At 45.2% G+C, this 21,205-nt stretch overlaps 1 protein-coding gene across 1 annotated transcript in view; it reads left to right on the top strand.

Annotated features, from left to right (window-relative positions):
* CAPN1 (calpain 1) overlaps positions 1-21,205 on the top strand; it is a 332,385-nt gene that overhangs the window by 263,223 nt on the left and 47,957 nt on the right. The window contains exons 10-13 of the mRNA XM_069208074.1: positions 15,664-15,824; positions 16,130-16,302; positions 16,797-16,808; positions 17,457-17,668. Of these exons, the coding sequence (XP_069064175.1) occupies positions 15,664-15,824; positions 16,130-16,302; positions 16,797-16,808; positions 17,457-17,668 (558 nt within the window). The remainder of the gene's footprint in view (positions 1-15,663; positions 15,825-16,129; positions 16,303-16,796; positions 16,809-17,456; positions 17,669-21,205) is intronic.

Here is a 21,205-nt window from a genome sequence, read left to right as displayed (position 1 = left end):
TTCCATTGAAATTGGAGAAATTTCCGGTGAGGATGCCAAATTGGAATAGAGAGATATGAGTCTTTCAGATCCAAATGGACAATGCATTCATCCTCTCGAGGGATATCCCTCAGAAGGTGGATTCCCTCCATTTTGAAATGGCGGTAGAGAATCCAGCCTTTGAAGTCTTTCAGGTTTATGACAAGAGGGGAACCTTCCCCTTTTTTCGTCACTACGAAAATATTGCTGCAGAAACCGAAAGCTTCTGGAAGGCAGGGCCATATCGCATCTTTCAGCAGGAGTTGATCTATTTCCTGTTGAATAAAGTCTTGATCTGTTTGGGAAAAATGGTGAGGGGTAGGATAGAGTTTGTTGGGGAACTCTCTACAATTCTAGTCTGAAACCCTTGACTGTCTCTAATACCCAGGGGTCTGTAGTCAGAAGAGACCAGTTGTTCAGGAAAAACCGTGTCCTGCCCCCAAAGATATCATATGTTGGCAGGATTAGGCTTACCTTGGGTATTTGTTCCGGAATTATATCCAGCGTGGGCTCAGAAGGAGCCTCTGTTGCAACAAGGGTGACCACCCACGATTTATAGCGTGTTAGAATGTATCTCTGCCCTGGTTGTGGTAGCCATGACCTCTGGAGGAGGTGGAGGGGGCTGCGGTTGGCGAATCAGCCGGGCGATTGCCCTCTATAACGACAGGCCTTAGCAAAAAGCCGCTGGTTAAACACCTTCTGCATAGAGTTCTGAGCCTTGTCCAGGGTTGTAAAGGTGTGAACAAATTTCCCCAGATCCTTCACAAATTTGTCGCCAAAGAGTAACCCATTGGCTAGGGGTCCGAGTTCTGCATGAGTCAGTTCTGTCAGTTTGGGGTCTATGCGCATGAGCACTGATCTTCTGCGCTCCACTGATAACGCACAGTTGGCATTGCCTAAAAGGTATAGAGCGCGTTGAGCCCAGCCTGCTAGTGTGTCAGGGTTGACAGGCGTGTCAGATTGTTTGGCTGTCACCGTCATGTCCACGATTTTACATAAGTGACCAGGGATCTGGTCTTGTTCCGAATTGTTGGAGTATGAGGCTTCTGTATCACTGTCTGGTTGGAGATCGTCGCTGTGATGGTGGACACTTTTGGTGTGGATTAAGGTGGTCTGAGGCGAAGGCCTGTGAGATCCAAACCATGGTCTTGTTGTTGGGGCAGTTAGACGAATGGGCACTTCGTCTCCCTGGGGAAGGGGCAGAGAGGCAATTGAGTTGGAATCATAAGGAGGCACTGGAAGAGCGTATCTTTTTAATTGTCGCACTATAGGTTGCAGAGCGACTGCCAAGGCTCTATTTATGGATTGCGTGACAGAGGCGTCTAGCCAGCAAGGAGTAGGTCCTCATTGGTTTGGGGAAGATTGTCTGTCAGGTCTTTTTGGGCCACGATCACAGGAAAGTTGACTGGCAAAAAAAATCTTACTAGAATAGTCAAGGGGGGCACCCATTTACACTTCTATGTCACTATGGGGGCAATAAGCAAGTAGAAAAAACAATCCTAGCTGCAATAAATTGCAGGTGTATAGGATATATGCTCCTCAGGAACAACCTGTAATAGCCTGTACTGGCCCTGGCGTAAGGCGCATGGGAGACGTTTCCGAGCTGCCGAGGTGCAGATTATTGATGCCGGCAGAGTGCTCTGACTTGCCAAGCATAGGCATGAAGCTCATGTCCTGAAATGCTCTGGGGACCACCTGCCGTGAGGAGAACTTGGAGAGCGAGCTAAAAATAGCACTGGCCGAGAGCGCAGCGTCTCCCGCCCCCAGGTGCCCACGGCGGGTGCCAGTAGCGACTTCTTGAGCGGAGCGCTCGGCCGAATGCAATTTAATGTGCAGTCGTTTTTACGGGAAAGAGTTGAAACCAAAGAGAATGTACTTAGCTTTTCTCGCAGAAGCAGCAAAGAAAGAGGAGGAATAAGGCCCCATACTAAGCATTTATAGGGCGAGGCCCATCACTGGCGCAGTGTACATGACATCGTGTTTATGAGAAATGTGGTTTATCACTAAAGTTTATTTTGATTTGATGCTGTGTTTTTTTTACCAATAATAAACAGCAAAGAAGGAAAGGTCAGGTCCTGACATAGAATTTATATAGTGCTGGATGTTACCCTGATCACTCAAGAGCACCAGAATATGGGTAAATATGGAATAATTTAAATATGTTTGGTTGGTTAATGGAACTGCTATTAAAGCAATGTTCTTTGGTCAGTCGCGTTGATGAGGCATGCATGGTGCTGTAGACTGAGAACATGTATAGTAATTTATTTTAAAATATCGTACTAGCAACAGGTCCGGCCTTGTGCTGAGGGGCGCACAGAGCTGTGTGCATTAAGAGCAGCACCCCTTTTGTCTTACTCCAGACTTGCTTGTGTCCCTGCATGCTTGCTTCTGTCTGATTTGCCAGTAAGCCTTTTTTATCCTCCATTATCATACCAAAGGCAATATTTTTAACACCCCAATGCCCCCATTCTTTCCCTGCCTCACTGTCTCACCCCTGTTGACACACTCCAGCAAAACCATCATCAGCCTGAGGCAGCTAAGCTGTCGGTGATTTAGGTGAGCTGGAGGGGTGAGGGGAGGGCGGCCCGGGACGGGAATGTTTGTGTTCAGGGGTCAGTCACTACTCAGCCAGGGATTGGCCAGTGAACACAAAACCCCCCCCGCTGACTCATATAGTTTCTTAGCATCAGCAAAGGCGCCAAGTTTCTGATGACGTCAGCACGCGATCAGAGGTCGCGAGAGGAGGGGGGCGGGAGAGACATCGTATCTCCAATGTCATTCTGAGCATTTCTGCTGCCCGATTGCGATGCGATCGGGCAGCAGAAATGCCCACTAGACACCAGGGATTTTTTTTTTTTTTTTTTTTTAAATTTACATGAGGGGAGCGGCCCCTTGGGCAAGGGTCGCTCCCTAGAGGGTCAAATAATTTCTAGGTCATTTCTGCCCCTTAGGCCGATCTGCCCCCGGGGGGGCAGAAATGCCCACTAGACACCAGGGAATAAATTTTTTCTTTTATGTGCAGGGAGCGACCCCTTAGGCAAGGGTCGCTCCCTGGGGTGGGCAAATTGTGCTTATGCCATTTCTGCTCCCCCCCCCCCACACCCCCAGGGGGTGGCAAAAATGCCCACTAGACACTAGTGAATTTCGTTTTTTAACAAAAAAATTTACATGAGGGGAGCGGCCCCTTGGGCAAGGGTTGCTCCCTAGGGGGGGCTAATAATTTTTAGGTCATTTCTGCCCCCCCAGGGGGCAGATCTGCCTGATATAATTAGGCCGATGCCCACTTGACACCAGGGAATTTTGTATTTTAAAAAAAATGTACATGAGGGGAGCGGCCCCTTGGGCAAGGTTCGCTCCCTAGGGGGCAAATAATTTTTTGGTCATTTCTTACCCCAACCCCCCCACCCCCCCCCAGGGGGGGCAGAAATGGCCACTAGACATCAGGGATTTTTTTTTTCCTTTTTTTCTTTGATATGCAGGGAGCGACCCCTTATGCAAGGGTTGCTCCCTGGGGGGCCAAATTGTGCTTAGGCCATTTCTGCCCCCCTTGGGAGCAGATCGGCCTATTTTTGTTAGGCCAATCTGCCCCCCAAGGGGGGCAGAAACCACTAGACACCAGGGATTGGTGTGTGTGTATGTGTGTGTTTTGTTTGGGGGCGCAGTCCCTTGGGCAAGGGTCGCTTCCCATGGGGACACATTACTGTTGGCCATATCTGCCCCCAAGGGCGGCAGAAAGCTCACCAGAGACCGGAGAAGATTTTTTTTTCAAAATGAGGGGGTGGGGTTATGGCCATACCTCCACCCTAAATAAATGGGGCCAAAGTTGTTCTGTCCACCGTTGGGCAGATGGGGCAATTACCCTGATCCACATCCCGGGGGGAGAGGGGACAGAAAGTCTGCTAGATGCCATGAAATAAAAAAAATAAAATAGTGGGGTGGTGATTACCAACCAGTATGAGCCTGGTTATGCCCTCACCTGAACTGAAGGGGCTAACAGTGATTCAGCTCTCCCGGCACCCTAGAACATCTTACCCCAGGGCAAGCAAGAGGACATTTTTGTTTTTTTTGTTTTTTGTTTTACATTTGGGCCATGAGAGCTTGGTAACTCTCAAAATCGTCCCACTTGGAATGGTGAGGGCTGCACTTTTTTTACTTTGGGAGGCTGCCATGTAGAAAAATGCACAAGACCTAGACACATCTGAAAACTAAACATCTAGTTGATTCCAGGGTGGTGTGCTTCACATGGACCCCGCACCATTTCCTTACCCACAATGCCCTGCAAACCTGCAATTTTGCTGGAAAGCACACATTTTTCCCACATTTTTGTGATGGAACCTTCTGGAATCTGCAGGAATCCACAAAATTCCTACCACCCAGCATTGTCTCATCTATACTGATAACATCTCTGTTGCACTTGTCAGCCTAAAAATGTTTTGTTTCTAACTGCCCTTTTGGACCCACTGTGGTCCACCCTCAATTTCAACGTGTTTTTGGCTCTTCCCTGTCTCAAACACTTGGCCCACCTACACAAGTGAGGTATCATTTTTACCGGGAGCCTAAGGGGAACGTCAGGTGGTAGGAAATCTGTTCCGGTGCGGTGGTCCCACACAGAAATGTGGGAAAAATGTGATTTTTTTTTTTTTAGCTAAACTTGAGGTTCGCTGAGGATTCTGGGTAAGAAAACTTTGGGGGATCCTCGCAAGTCACACTTCCCTTGAATCCCTCGGGTGTCTAGTTTTCAGAAATGTCTGGGTTTGGTAGGTTTCCTTAGATGACTGCTGAGCCCAGGACCAAAAACGCGGGTGCCCCTCGCAAAACAGGTAGTTTTCTATTTGATAATTTTGATGTGTCCAGATAGGGTTTTGGGGCATTTCCCATTGTGGGCACTAGGCCTACCCACACAAGTGAGGTACCTTTTTTATCGGGAGACTTTGGGGAACGCTGTGTGGAAGGGAATTTGTGGCTCTTCTCACATTCCAGAACATTTTGTCACCGAGATGTGAGGAAAAAGTGTTTTTTAGCCACATTTTGAGGTTTGCAAAGGATTCTGGGTAACAGAACCTGGTGAGACCCCCACAAGTCACGCCATCTTGGATTCCCCTAGGTCTCTAGTTTTCATAAATGCACAGGTTTGGTAGGTTTCCCTCGGTGGCGGTTGAGCTAGAGGACAAAATCCACCTCAATTTCAATTTTGTTTTATTTCAGTTATTTTCTGTAGGAAGCCCTTGTAGGATCTACACAAATCACCCATTGCTGAATTCAGAATTTTGTCTACTTTTCCAGAAATGTTTAGGTTTCTGGGATCCAGCATTGGTTTGACAACCATTTCTGTAACTGACTGGAAGCAGGCTGAAAGCACAAAAAATCGTAAAAATGGGTTATGTCCCAGTAAAATGCCAAAATTGCGTTGAAAAATTGTGTTTTCTGATTCAAGTCTGCCTGTTCCTGAAAGCTGGGTAGCTGGTGATTTTAGCACTGCAAACCCTTTGTTGATACCAATTTCCATGAAAAACCACAAGCCTTCTTCTGCAGCCCATTTTTTCAATTAAAAAAAATAATTAAAAAACGATTTGTTTACTGTATTTTGGCTAATTTCTTTGTCTCCTTCAGGGGAACCCACAAAGTCTGGGTACCTCTAGAATCCCTAGGATGTTGGGGAAAAAAGGACGCAAATTTGGCGTGGGTAGCTTATGTGGACAAAAAGTTATGAGGGCCTAAGCGCGCCCTGCCCCAAATAGCCCAAAAAAGGCCTGGCACCTGAGGGGGAAAAGGCCTGGCAGCGAAGGCGTTAAAAGTGCGTCTGTTTTTATCGCTCTGTACATGTTTCTTTTAAGATATCCTGATGAGTCTTCCTGGGCCAGAGTGGGGTGCCCAAATCAGATCTGCGGCAAGTGATGACAAATGATGAGCTCCTTCAAATCTAAGCTTTGATATTCTTGGTTAAGGGGGCTTTGTGCATTGATAGTTTTAAAGGGCGTGGTTGAAACACTGTACTCCCAGAGGCATTTTCTAAACTTTACTGTTAAAGGTTTCGATTGCTTTTTCCAAGTAAGATGCTGTTTTGCTTTTATAAGAAGGAAACTGCTTACCCGCGCAGCATAGACTATCTGGTATTTTATTTTTTTCTGTTGTTCTGTGAGTAAACATTTTCTTTCAGGTCCTCGTGCCAGCTTCCCCCCAGTCTGTAACCCTCTTGCTGCTTTGTCACCTGCTGCCATTTGTCTGTGCCTTTTCTGCTCTTTTCTTGTTTTATGTCATCTGTGCAGTCCATAGGATGTTTTCTTTTCTACAGACTACCATGGCAGCTGACCTTTAACCTGCTACCACGGTGCTGCGGAGCTCCAAGTAAAGGATTTCCCCAAGCATGTCCCTGGACTTTTTCTTACAGCGATCTACACAAAACGACTCCCATCAGAAAATACCATAAAGCTACAACCCACAGGTCCTGACAGATCCAAACTTGCGGAATAATACATGCAATGTGACGCTCATTTAATGTGCAACCTACAAACCAAGGGGACATTTTAAGGATTATGGGGGCCCTTGGCCAAACATATTTTGAGAGCCCCTGTTCGGAACAGCTATGAATTTATGACCCAGTTTCAGGTCTTTCATTATTCCCTCTTTGGCCAGGTCACTGACAGTGCACAGGCACACTCTCAAATTCTAAACATGTTTACCTTTAATATGCAGGGATAATGATTTGTCTTTTCCATATTGTAACACAACATCACTCAGCATCACCTGAGCACCAGCACAGCACCACTAAAGCATCACTCAGCACCATCGCAGCACAACTTCAGCATCAGCGTAGCACCACTTCAGCACCAGTCAGCGTCACTCAGCACCCCTTCAGCAGCACCACCACAACACCACCTGAGCAGCACCACTTAGCAGCACCTGAGCACTATCACAACACCAACACACACCACCTCAGCATCACTCAGCCCCACCTCAGCACCAGTGCAGCACCATCTCAACACCAGTGCAGCAGCACCATGTCAGCATGACTCTGCACCACCAAATCACTCAGCCTCACCTCAGCAGCACCTCAATCTGCCCTTGGAATCTGGCATCTGTTGATTCTCTCCTAGGTTTTCTCAGCTCTGGAATCCTCTGTGGTGACTTAAAAGTTGTTACAGCTGCAGACTGCTCTGCTAAGCACTCTGCCCCAGCCCCGCAAGCTTTTCGGAGGCTTCCTATGCAAGCACATTTTTGTGGCCTCATGCAAACTTTTTATTTTTAAATTTTTCGTTCTTGACTACACATTAGGCCATCTTGGAAATATAAATAAAAGTTTTATAATAATATGCCAAAATGGCAATCTCTGCCTAACGATATAGGTGCACACATCATCAGCCATATATACATTTGATTTGTTAGAAAACATCTAGAGCTTAAATTGGTGAATGTGGAACCAGTAGACTTAGGTTTTAAACCTGACTCTCTCACTTGACTACATTGTGTAATCTTGGGCAAATCCGGTAATCTTTATTAATGTGAATCCCATCCGAAGAGTCTGAGGAAGATGCATCATAAACAGAATTGTTCCACTCGCCTGGGTACCTTGTGGCATATCCGGATGTTTAGTGTGACATGCAACCACACAATTCCTCACCACACACTTTACTGCCACACAGTTCAACACCACCCAACACAAGTACACTCCACATTTTACCACTCAGCGCAACATGATTCAACTACACATATTTACACTCTAGTCAATGCCAGATAAATACACCCCACATAAAACCACTCCATCACATAACAACAGTCCACATAAATACACTCCACCCCATGCTACATAATTCCAGCCAACTTAATTCCACTCAGTGCCACACAGTTCCCCTCCACACAATTCAATTCCACACATTTCCATTCCACACTCATAATTCAACAAACCACATAATTAAACTCAACGCAATTACACGACACACCACATACATCCAATCCACACCACCAAATTCCACATCCATGCCACAAAAGTCAACAGCACACCACATAGTTCAACAGCACACCTCATAATTAAACTCCACTGCATGCCAGTCCACAACAAAAAATACCAATCCACATAATTACACCCCATACTCAATACCACATAATTGCTATCCACATAATTTCACTGCACACCGTGCCACATATTTCGACTACACAAATCCACTCCACACCACACTATTCCACACCACACAATTCCACAACTAACAATTCCAATCCAGCCCACATAATTCCACTCCATAACATGTGGATTAAAGACATTGGGGGTTATTACAACTTTGGAGGAGGTGTTAATCTGTCCCAAAAGTGACGGATATACCACCAGCCGTTTTACGAGTTCCATAGGATATAATGGACTCATAATACGGCTGGTAGTACATCCGTCACTTTGCCATCACTTTTGGGACGGATTAACACCTCCTCCAAAGTTGTAATAACCCCCATTGTCATTTATAATGCAAATAGCTCTAACTCTTGCATGCACTCTTCCCGCCCCTCTCGTGTGGTTGACTTCATGTCTTCAAGCACAGTTTCTTTCCCGTACCTTTTTGAGATTTCCATCCCTCAATCACACGCTTCCCTTCCTCTTCTTGAGGTGTGTTTCGAGTACCCAGGTGCTTCCTCTTTATGCACCTGTCGCCGGCTCCACCCATCTTTCTCTCTTTCTAACCCACTTTCTTCTGTCTGGAGTTCATTCAGCACTTCACGCGCAAACTACCTATCCCTCTCTGTCTTTCTGTCTATTCTGTGCAGCTCTCACTCCTATCTACCCACTATGTCACGTAATTCCACCCCACAAATCCACTCCACACCACATACATACTCTCCATTCCAAACCAAAACACATGGGTAAAAGACATAGGCAGTCATTCTGACTGCGGCGGGCAGCGGTAGCCGCCCGCCATGCGGTCACCACCATTTGGCCGCTCCGCGGTCAAAAGACCGCGGAGGCCATTCTGGCTTTCCCGCTGGGCCGGCGGGCGCCCGCCAAAGGAGCACCCGCCGGCCCAGCAGGAAAGGCCCTGCAACACAGAGGCCGGCTCCGAATGGAGCCGGCGGTGTTGCAGGGGTGTGACGGGTGCAGTTGCACCCGTCGCGATTTTCACTGTCTGCTATCCAGTGGCATGGGCAGTGCAGGGGCCCCCAGGAGCCCCACGACACCCGTTCCCGCCATCCTGTTCCTGGCGGTCAAAACCGCCAGAAACAGGCTGGCGGGAAGGGGGTCGGAATCAGCGCCGCCATGGAGGTTCAGCCCTGCCAGGGGTATTCCGACGGGAAACCGCCGGATCCCCTTTTCTGACCGCGGCTTTACCGCCACGGTCAGAATGGGCAATGAAGCACCGCCAGCCTGTTGGCGGTGCTTCCGTTGCCCGCGGCCCTGGCGGTTTAGGACCGCCAGGGTCAGAATGAGGGCCATAGTCATTACAACACCAGTAGCTCTAACTCTTGCAAATGCGAGACCTATTGGCATTGCCAGTGCTTGTTTATAGATTGGAATTATTTTGGCACCCTTCCATGAACCTGGTACTTCTCGACCACGGGCTATAGTATTAAAAACTGTAATACTTATGCAGCCCCAAATGGTTGGTTCTGAACAATAGAGATCTCCGGGGATTATATGGAGTCCTGGTGCTTTTCCCCTTTTCATGCTATGAATAGCAGCTATTCCACTGAATCCTAGAGGCTTATGCTGTTCTTCCCTCCCAATATCAGCCTGTTTCCCATTCCCCGTGAGTATGATTTGGAATAATGCTGTTCCCATAAAAGAGGTTGTATTAAAAAATCCTCTTCCTTCACATTATACAGTACCCCTTCAGGCAACAAATGCCAAAAAATTGGCTTTCTTTCATTTTTGATGCGCTAGCTAATTGATGCCAGTTATCTTTCTCCCAGCATCTCCGGGCATGCAACTGTGTCCTATTGTAAGCCCTCCTTCCCTCTGCTATGGCAAGACCATTGCACTCTTAACAGCTGTACTTAAATCCGATCTTGCTAATTTACAGTTTTTGTTATCCCATAGCGCATCCTTCCTTCTGCGGTGCTTCAAGATTTAAGTATTTGAAGCAAAATTAAAATAAAAAAATTAGAAGCTTAATTTAGATTGACAACGAAAGCCTGGGTTTGTAAATGTTTATCCATGCATGTACATGTGGGACTTTATCCAGAACAATTTTATATCTCCTGATGTTTTTCTGTATACATTGCATATTAAAATCTCTTTGTATGTATACCTCTTATGTGTGCTTATGTAGCTAAATACTTCCATATTTTCCTCTCACTGAAGAGAAAAATTAACTAACTAATCACCCCAAACCTCATCAAATCACCACTCTATGACTCATCCTGTTTCTCTTCCAAAATACCCCCACCTCCACTCTGATTCACCCCAAACCTCTTTTACTACTATGAACTCCCAAACAGCTATTTCCGAACTCTTCTCTCCTCTGTCCATCCTTTATCCTATTCATCTAATTAACAGGCTCTCTGACTCATTCTAAACCTCTTTTACTACTATGAACTCCCAAACAGATATTTCCAAATTCTTCCCTCCTCTATCCATCCCTTATCCTATTCATCTAACTAACAGGCTCTCTGACTCATTCTAAACCTCTTTTACTACTATGGACTACTCCCAAATTGTCCTTTCTAAAATCTTCTCTCCTCTATGCTACTCATCCAACTAACAGACTCACATGCCTACCGCACCCCCCACTTAAAAAAATAATTTATATTTTCCTCTGCTAAACCGCCGCTAATCCACCTTTGGGTTCTGGAGCATCGTGCTAGTTGCTGAAAAGCGCTTCAATGCTTTCTGAGGGGTAGTATGTGCTACATAAATACAATTACAATTCAGAATGTCACTTGCAATCCTTTTCTCCCATTGACATCCTTTGATGCTACACCACTCCACACTCCTCATATTAACATGTCTCGGAGCAGGGGCAGCTCCTTTGTTTGTCTGACTTCGAAGCACTGGTAATATATACTACCATTGTAGTAATCTCAAAGCATGACTCAGATTTTTTTTTTGTATCTTCTTCATTGTATATATACGGACATATGCAGCACCGGGTTACTGCAGCCAAGCACCAGAATAGAATGTTCCTCTAACTTTCTATTCACCACTCCTATATGCCCCAAAAACGTAACCACATTCCAGATTATTCATGCAATGTTCTAGTACTTAACTCATCACTACAACCATTCAGCATCCGAGCAATTGTTCAGAAAGAAACATAAAAATTCTGGGGCCTGATTTAATGTTTGCCTGATTTGCAATCCAGTACCTTCGCCGTCAAACGGAAGGTCCGCCTGCCTCATTCAGAGTCTGGTTGGGGCATGTTCAGTATTTTGACGTCCAAGACGACACAATTTCTGTCGTGACATACACTCCCTGACAGTCCTGAGCGTTTCTGCTGCATTCATATCATATTTGACCTGTAACCCGAGACTCCTACCTTGTGAATAAATCTTATCCTGTTTCACTTATACTACTGTTTACCCTGCATCATCATGCACCACAATGGTGACGAGCGGAAAAGAGACCTAGCGTTAAGACCACAGCGCTACTGTAGGAACATGAGAGGAGATTAAAACTGAAGATTACCTGAAACTATATAAGAGACCTAATGCTAAAAATGAATTTGTACAAGTGCAACCTGAAGACACTGAAACATCCTCAAGGCCCCACCAGTGTCTTTAACAGGTGACAGCCTGCAGTTTGAGGCATTCATGCTTCTTTTCATCAATTCCATCCAGAGCCTTTTGACATCTTTATCAAAGCAGGAGATGGACAGCCCTTCAGCCTGCAGTCTTCTCAAGTTAGAAGTGTGTGCCTGCTTGCCTCATTGGACCAGCTTCTACTGAGTGCTGTGTTTACACTTAAGGTTTGGCTAACCCAAAGAATTGGCCTTCTGAACTTTATTTGAACAGAGTTCAACCCCGAAGCCATCTGCAGCGCTGCTGATGAATCACTTAGCAGTGTTTCCAGTAAATTTCTTAATAACTTTACTTTTATTCACTCTGGTTGAGCACTGAACCTCTAGTAAGTGAGCGGTTGACCTGTTTTACTCGTGCCTATCCTCGCTGTTCAGACTCCTACTTCTTTGTTTACTTCATCTCTTGCTGTGCTACGCTCATCAACAGTAATAATTAATACGTTTAGGCAAGGCTGTGCATAACCAGACCATCTATCTAAGCAGCAAAAATTAGTACACCATTCTGCATGTCTGGGGCAGAGGGCAGCTGTCACATCACTTAGGTAACAGTAATCCATGTACACAACTGATGCTGATTAGAGCACGCTTGTTGCTATGCTAGGGCACTGAAGAAAAGGTGGGTTTGTGGGAGGAGAAGTAAGGTTTCCCCAACCCGAAAATCAGTCGTCTGTGCCTGCCTCTCCCCAGGAAGCAAATACATATGAACAGTCTGCTCAGCCATGGTAACCAGTACAGCCACATCTGGTTGCTAATCTAGTACTAACATTGAAGGCATATTAATTGCAAAAGTAGCCTGCTTATGAGACAGCGAGAAGAGCAAAATAGTTAAAGATTTTTGTTCCTTCTGGTAAAATATAATTTTGTCTGTTGGAGCACTCCCTAATATACTTAAAAAGACTGCATCCATGAGTACAGTGATTTATTTCCTCAATATTGCAACAATGGCATCAGTAACAAATATGGGTGACCCTGCAGCCCAAAAAAACCACCACATACCAGACTGTTAGACCGATCAGCTTTTGGTGTGATTTCCCTAGTCTTTTTGCTTCTGACCTCCTGTTTTTGATCCGGTGCTGAATTTTGTTTTTGCTGGCTTTAGGACTCTGCGCACTTTACCACTGCTGACCAGTGCTAAAGTGCAAGTGCTCCCTGTCTAAATGGTATTGGTGATTGGTTTATACATTATTGGCATATTTGATTTACTAGTAAGTCCCTAGTATAGTGCACCATGTGTGCCCAGGGCCTGTAAATCAAATGCTACTAGTGGGCCTGCAGCACTGCTTGTGACACCCACATGAGTAGCCCTGTAAACATGTCTCAGACCTGCTGCTGCAGTGTCTGTGTGGGCAGTTTTAAACTGCCATTTCGACCTGGGAAGTGCACCCACTTGCCAGCCCCAAATCTTTCCTTTTGCTACATGTAAGTCACCCCTAAGGTAGGACCAAGGCAGCCCCAAGGGCAGGGGGCATTGTATTTGAAAGGTATGACATGTACTGGTGTGGTTTACATGTCCTGATAGCGAAATACTACTACATTTGGTTTTCACTATTGCACGGGGTAACATAGGGATTGTGTGAAATATATTTTAAGTGTAATTTCCCATTGGGATCAGATAGCGATGTGTAGGTTGGGGTCTTTGAACTCACAATTGTGAACTCACAATTTAAAAATACATCTTTTGGTGAAGTTGGTTTATAAATTGTAACTTTGAAAATGCCACTTTTAGAAAGTGGGCATTTTCCCAGCGCTTAACAATTCAGTGCCTCTGTCAGTCTTTAGAATACACGTCTGGGTCAGGATGGCAGTTGGGCTGTTGTGAATTCACTCTAGACAGTCGCACAAAGAGAGCTGAGGTGTTCTCTGCATATCCTGATGGGTCTTCCTGAGCTAGAGTGGTGGGAGGAGCTGATACTTGGACGTGAATAGAGCGGTACTTGTCCTTACACAAAGCAGTCTCCAATCCCCTGGAATGTGTCTAGGGCCAGAGCAGGAAAGGCAGGAACTTGTGCACTACATAAACTTCTCTTTGAAGTAGCCTACTTTAAAGACAGAAATGGATATAAGGGCTGGACCTTTGACACCACAAAATTAGAACACTTCTGGACTGAAGGCATTCTGCCCGGATGAAGAGCTGGATGCTTTAGGAGGGACTGTCACTCTGGCCTGCTGCTTCTATCCTGGGAGTGAAAGGACTGGACTTTGCTTTCCACAGCCTGCTTTCCAAGTTTCTCCAGTGCCTTGAGCTGAGCTTGCCCCCTGTTAAGACATCTCAGGGACATTAAAGGCTTCATCTGCCTGCACCTGGGTTCCTTTGCTGAGAGCCCTGTCCTCTTAAGTGGTGCCAAATCCAGCCTGGGCCCTTGAAGGAGGTATAAGAAGAAAACCCACGCATCGATTCACAGCATCGTTCCGAACCAACACATCGATGTAAGGATTAGATGCATCGCCACTGCCCGCACCGGAGCGTAGTCCCCTCTTGACGCAACGACCACAGTTTTCTACACAAGCCCCAGCTTTCCGCCACAGTGCATCAGAAGAACCACTGCTGCACAAGTCTCCAGCATTGCATCACTGAGGTATGTGATGCAACGTCCTGACTGTGACGCAGCGCTTGCTTCATCGTTGTGAGATCGACGCCTCGCAGCTTGACTTTAGATGAATCGACGCATCGTCCCTGGGTGCCATTTTCTTCATTGACTCCGCACCGCAGTAAGGAACCATAGCTTCTTGCCACAAATGACGCATCACCTCCCCTGTGGTAGTAAGGAACAGATGCATCATCTCCCCTGCCTAGCAGTAAGGAACAGACGCATCACCTCCCCTGCAACAGTAAGGAACCAACACATCCCTGGCTCTTTCAGTGCATCACCTCCCCACCGACCTGCATAGTCTTTGTTTTTGATTCATCCCAGGTAGTTTGCCTCAGTCAAGCGCTTCATTGATTTCAAGGAACTACAGTCACATTTAATCTTTTAAAAGTGATATTCTTGCTTATGTATATTGTATTTTTTTCGTTTTGGTCTTGTTTTACTTGGATAATTATTGGCTATTTTTCTAAATGGTGTGGAGTACTTTAGTGGTGTTTTGTGTGTGTGTGTATGTGTGCCTGTCTGTCTGTCTTTTTTTCTGTTTACAAATTCTTTACACATTGCCTCTGAGATAACCCTGTTTGCTTTAGCCAAGGGGGTGAGCAGGATATATCTTGGCCCTTACCCTGGCTAGATTGAGGTCCCTACTTGGACAGGGTGCAAACCGACTGCCAACTAGAAAACCCATTTCTAACAAAGACGGAATGTTGAACAGATCAAAGTTGCTATGACTTGCCATCCAGGGCCATTTTTTTTTTTTTATATATATACTGCCTGTTTTATGAATGGTGTTTACTTTTATTATAGTACCCAGACTTTTTTCAGTCTCACACCAACCCCAGATAAGGGGCGGGAGAATGAAAAATAGTGTGAAATGGTGCATTTTAAACCCAGTTTCCACTTGAATTTGCTAAACCTCCATGAGTTCTGAAAGGGCACTAACAAAATATTCCTGTACTTTCTTGGTTCATTTTAGAGGGTAAGAGCAAGGACTAAAGAGGATACAGAATTGAGCAATCTTGCATTGTTTAGTTTGGTCCAAAGACGTGGTTTAAAGCATGTGAAGTTAAGACAAATACTAATGTTAGTGAACTAGCATTACCCAAATGTAGGTAGTAAATATTTTGTGAAATAATAAATCCAGTATTTTGTGGGGTTGAATTATGCAACGTGAAGAATTCGGTCATGAAATGAAATATCAGTGGCATGCTAATTACTAAGTAATTTGAGATTACTTTGAGGATTGTGGAAAAACTGCTACTCCGAGAGACTCCATTGTATTCAGAAAGGTTTGAGCATGTGCTGTGACCACTGAGATTTGACCTGTCTTCTCCATTCCTTAGGATGTCTTTCCGAGACTTCCTGCGGGAGTTCTCTCGGCTGGAAATTTGCAATCTCACCCCAGATGCTTTGAAGGCACGGAGGTACCGCAAGTGGAATACTACACTGTACGATGGTGCTTGGCGGCGGGGCAGCACTGCTGGTGGTTGCAGAAACTACCCAGGTACTTACCAGTCATTCAGACCAGCCCTTAAAAGTCTGACACTCTGGCTGTCATAGTACTTGGGTATAGCACACCTGCTTCTTGTCAGTCTGTCTCCTTAGAGTGAAAATAGTTCACATACTGAAATATAATTGTTACTGGAGTGCTACAGCTATCCCACTCTAGGCGTACTTGCCATACTCCATCACGGGCCATTTCCCCTCCAAACGTACAACCCTTTGGCCTGGAACTACATGTAATTGTTTCCTCTCCAACATGGTTGGTGTTTTTGCACACTATTTACTCACTTCTCTTTCTCACTGCAGCCACTTTCTGGGTGAATCCGCAGTTCAAGATTAAGCTGGATGAGGTGGACGATGATGATGATTATGGCAGTGAACGGGGATGCAGTTTTCTTTTGTCGTTAATGCAGAAGAACCGTCGCAAGGAGAAGCGCTTTGGGCGTGACATGGAGACCATTGGCTTTGCCGTGTATGAGGTGAGCTGCATGCAGTGCATACAGACCTACTGCCTAAAGTGAAGATATTCCAAAGTTCACCAAGGTAAAAAGCATCTGTTCACTGTATTATTGCTCAAAACCTGAGTCTTTTGAATACGGACACGTTAGTGTGGGTGAAGGTCTTTGACTTGTCTGAAGGTGGAAGACTTGCAAATCTGTCATAAACAAAATAGCCCCATTCACCCAGATAACTCCCCATGGGTGGACCTTATCTAACATTTGCAAAACTGTTTTCACACCGTGTTACTGCCAGAAGCTTAGTTTTCTTTCACCATGCAATAAGGAACAGATGGTATGGAGAAACGATTTGATTTTCTTGTAGGCAGGTTGATTGGGTATTTTCAATATATTTTTTTTTCAAGAACTAAATACTGCTGTAAGTTATCAGTAGTCAGTGATTTCTAGGCCAATCAGCTTGCATGTCTATGCATATTCCACTGACATTCTAAAATAATGTGCAACTTCTCTTTCAGGTCCCACCGGAGGTACGTGGCCAGCTTTCACTGCTCTTTACGTAGACATACACGTGCTCCTCGTAAGTATGTAGTATAGCATATTGTGAACCCTGGGAAGGCCGTACTTGCCTTTCCTTGGGCGGTCCTGAGGAGACAACTGCATGTTTATCTCGAGAATCCCCAAAGAGCTAGATGGCTGACGGGTTTGGTACAAACATATACAGCCTGTCATCACCAGGTTGTTAGGTACAACTATGCATAAGTGTAATGGGAAAGCTGTCAGTGTTGTATCACTTCCATGTGAGACAAGCTTGTTCTGCTGTTTCCTGTGCTTTTATTTATCCCGAGTAAGAAACACTTATATTGTTGTTGCCTTTTTTCTGGTTATTTTGTTTGAATAAAGCTTTTACTGCAATCGATTCCCATGCTGTGGCTGTTGTGTGTGACGGAAATTTGTACTGCTTCTGTCCATGATGTACATGTGCAGGTGTGAGAGACACTTGAATATTGGCTGCCCTTAGCGAATATGTTCTATTTATAGCTGAAGCTTACACTGCTGCGACCTGTGCTGTACCTGCCAGTGTGTTTGTGGTGAACAGATACCTTGCATCTGGGCTTGATGTAGAGCTGTCTTCTTTGATACGCAGTTGGTCATTATGGTCAATTTGTCTTCTGCAGAATGTTGGACAGTCAGCTGTTCACCTGAAGCGGGACTTCTTCTTGACCAATAGCTCACGGGCTCGCTCAGAACAGTTTATTAACCTACGAGAAGTGAGCACAAGGCTGAAGCTCCCGCCAGGGGAGTACATTGTGGTGCCGTCCACCTTTGAGCCCAACAAGGAGGCTGATTTCGTCATAAGAGTCTTCTCCGAGAACAAGCATGGCACAGTGTAAGTGGGATGAGCACTCACTCTGTTGCACTACTTCTTCGTACACACTCTTTTCAAGTAGCTCTTCCATACTGATTGTAAGCCTCCGCTCCCTCTAGAGGGCATTCTTTGGCTGCTTGTAAACTTATCTCCTCTCTTGTGACAACAGCACACAGATGCATGTTTGATATTGAAAGAGGTCTCCTGTGGTTTTCAGACGAAATGGATATAAGCTGATATGCAACTATGGTCCATCATGGCGCAAGTTTGTATGTAGTACATCACTTGTCCCACAAATTTGCATCATCAGTTTGTTAAAGATTTACATTATGCTTTGTATATTCCTGCCTTCTTGTTCTGGGGTCCTGAATAACCACAGGCTGATTTAGGAATTATACAATTGATGGTTTGCAATGAGGCTTCTTCTACTGATAACTGTAACTTCACAAGGCACTGTGATCTGATGATCTCTTTAGCTGTTGTTGTCCGCAGCTCGGTTCAGTTGGGAAAGCACAAGTACCTAGAAGAAACCATTCTTAAGATTTCATGCATGTTTGTTTTTGGCATGACTTGTCTGGTTGTGAGGAGACCTTGAGGTCTTGATCTGCGAACAGTAACTTTGATAATCAGTTTGAGGCCCAAGAGAAGGTTGTATAGCTGTAAAAAGTGTTATTTTTGTTTGGTTCGCACGTTGGGTGCCATGGACGAGCTGGTCTCGTCCTTGGCCACAGCCTTGTGTGCCGAGGATGAGAGCAGCTCGTCTTGCACCCAGCCCACGCGGGAGCGCTAGCACTCCCCCCATGGCCACCCACCCCTCTCCCCTCGGCAGGGATGGCCGGGGAAGCACTTCCCCTGCCACCCCGACCCCTCCAGTGACTTTTGATGATTTCAGCGCATGATCGCGCACTGACCTCATCAGAGGTCACCCCATGAGGATGAAAGCTCAGCTTTTTTTTCTCTTCCGATCAGGGGATGGGTGAGATCGGAGAGGCATGGAAGGCTTTTAACCACTGCTTCGCAACACCTTATCTTGTGCCCATTTTGGAATAACAGGTTTCCTTGATACCTATTTTACACTCTTTATATTTGACCAAATGAATTGCTGCATGCCCTGTATACAATGAAAACCCATTGCAAGGTGCAGCTCATTTACTGGCTCTGGGTACCTAGGGTTCTTGATGTACCTACATGCCCGATATAGCCCCGCAACCAGAAGAGTCCAGCAGACGTAACGGTATGTTGCTTTAAAAAATCTGCCATAGCAGGAAAAAGTTACAGAAGAAAACGTGGACAGAAATGGCAGCACTGAAACCGTGAAGGTGGAGGTGTTCAGGAGCATGAGCCTTTGGGTAACCATAAATTAACCTCTTTTTCTGGCTATTTGGGGTAGTTTGCGCTTATGCCCTCATAACTTTTTGTCCACATAAGCTACCCATGCCAAATTTGCATCCTTTTTTTCTTCAGCATCCTGGGCATTCTAAAGGTACCCTGAGTTTGGGGCTTCCCCCTGGGGAGACCTAGAAATTAGCCAAAATACAGCTAAAAAAGGGTTTATTTTCAGAAAAATGGGAAAAAAGGGCTGTAGAAGAAGGCGTGTGTTTTTTTTTTCCCCTGAAAATGGCATCAACAAAGGGTTTGCGGTGCTAAAATCACCATCGTCCCAGCTTTCAGGTAAAGGCAGACTTGAATCAGGAAACCACATTTTTCAACACAGGTTTGGCATTTTACTGGGACATACCCCGTTTTTTACTATTTTTTGTTCTTTTAGCCTTCTTCCAGTTAGTGACAGAAATGGGTGTGAAACCAATGCTGGATCCCGGACAGCTAAACATTTCTGAAAAGTAAACAAAATGTTGAATTCAGCAAGGAGTCATTTGTGTAGATCCTACTAGGTGTTCCTACAGAAAATAACAGCTGAAATACAAAAATATTGAAATTGAGATGAGAAAACAGGCATTTTCTGTATTTTTTACTCTGTAACGTTTTCCTGCCATGTCAGATTTTCAAAAGCAATATACAGTTACGTCTTCTGGACTCTCCTGGTTGTGGGGATATATAGGGCTTATAGGTTCATTAAGAACCCTAGGTACCCATAGCCAATAAATGAGTTGCACCTTGCAATGGGTTTTCATTGTATACCGGGTATACAGCAATTTATTTGGTCAAATATAAAGAGTCAAAAATAGGTATCAAGGAATCCTTTGTATTTCTAAAATGGGCACTAGATAAGGTGTTGAGAAGCAGTTATTTGCACATTTCTGAATTCCAGGGTCCCCATACTAGCATGTGAATTACAGGGCATTTCTCAAACAGATGTCATTTTTACACACTGTCTTACATATGGAAGGAAAAAATGTAGAGAAAGACAAGGGGCAACAACACTTGTTCTTCTATTCTGTGTTCCCCTGGTTCCCTGATAAAAATGGTACCTCACTTGTGTGGTTAGGCCTAATGCTCGCGACAGGAAATACAACATGGACACTTCACATTTTCCCAAAGAAAACTGACTTGTTTTTTGCAAAGTGCCTAGCTGTGGATTTTGGCCTCTAGCTCAGCCGGCACATAGGAAAACCTAACAAACCTGGACCTTTCTAAAAACCAGACACTTAGGGGAATTCAGAATGGGGTGACTTGTGAGGCTCTCACCAGGTTCTGTTACCCAGAATCCTTTGCAAACCTCAAAATTTGGCGTTTTCCTCACTTTTCAGTGATGGAAAGTTCTGAAATCTAAGAGGAGCCACAAGTGGGTAGGCCTCGTGTCCGTGACTGGAAATGCCCCACACATCAAAATGATCTATTAAAAAACTACCTGTTTTTGTGGGGAGGGGCACCTGCGTGTTTGGTTCAAGTTGCGGTGGTCATCTAGGGAAACCTACAAAATCCAGACATTTTTTAAAACTAGACACCCGGGGGAGTCCTGGGAGGTGTGGCTTGCGTGGATCCCCCAACATTTTCTTACCAAGACTCCTCTGCAAACCTCAAATATAGCTAAAAATATCACATTTCCCCACTTTTCTTTGTAGGATCTCTGTCCCGGTACAAATTTCCTACCACCCAATGTTCCCCTCGGTCTGCCGATAAAACTGATACCTCACTTGTGTTGGTGGCCCAGGTGCTTGCAACAGAAAAAGGCCAAAAACCTGTAGAGATTGAGGGGATAGCACAGCGAGTTGATAAGCACATATATTGTTTTTTATACATCTTTATGCTGACTCTGCTTTGGGGGCCCACACAAGTGAGGTATCATTTTACTTGGGAGACTGAAGGGAACGCTGGGTGGTTGGAAATTTGTGCCGGAGCAGTGATCCTACAAAGAAAAGTGAGGAAAATATGTTTTTTGAAGCAAATTTTGAGGTTTACAGAGGAGTCCTGGTAAGAAAATGTAGGAGGAATTCACGCAAGCCACACCTCCCTGGACTCCTCCGGGTGTCTAGTTTTCAAAAATGTCTGGGTTTGGTAGGTTTCCCTAGATGGAGGCCACATCCAGGACCAAAAACATAAATGCTCCCCCCCCCAACACAGAAAGTTAGTAATAGATCATTTTGATGTGTCCACGCA

The sequence above is a fragment of the Pleurodeles waltl genome, chromosome 9, assembly GCF_031143425.1.
Source record: "Pleurodeles waltl isolate 20211129_DDA chromosome 9, aPleWal1.hap1.20221129, whole genome shotgun sequence".
Lineage (NCBI taxonomy): Eukaryota > Metazoa > Chordata > Amphibia > Caudata > Salamandridae > Pleurodeles > Pleurodeles waltl.
This window is presented reverse-complemented; position numbering and strand designations above follow the sequence as displayed.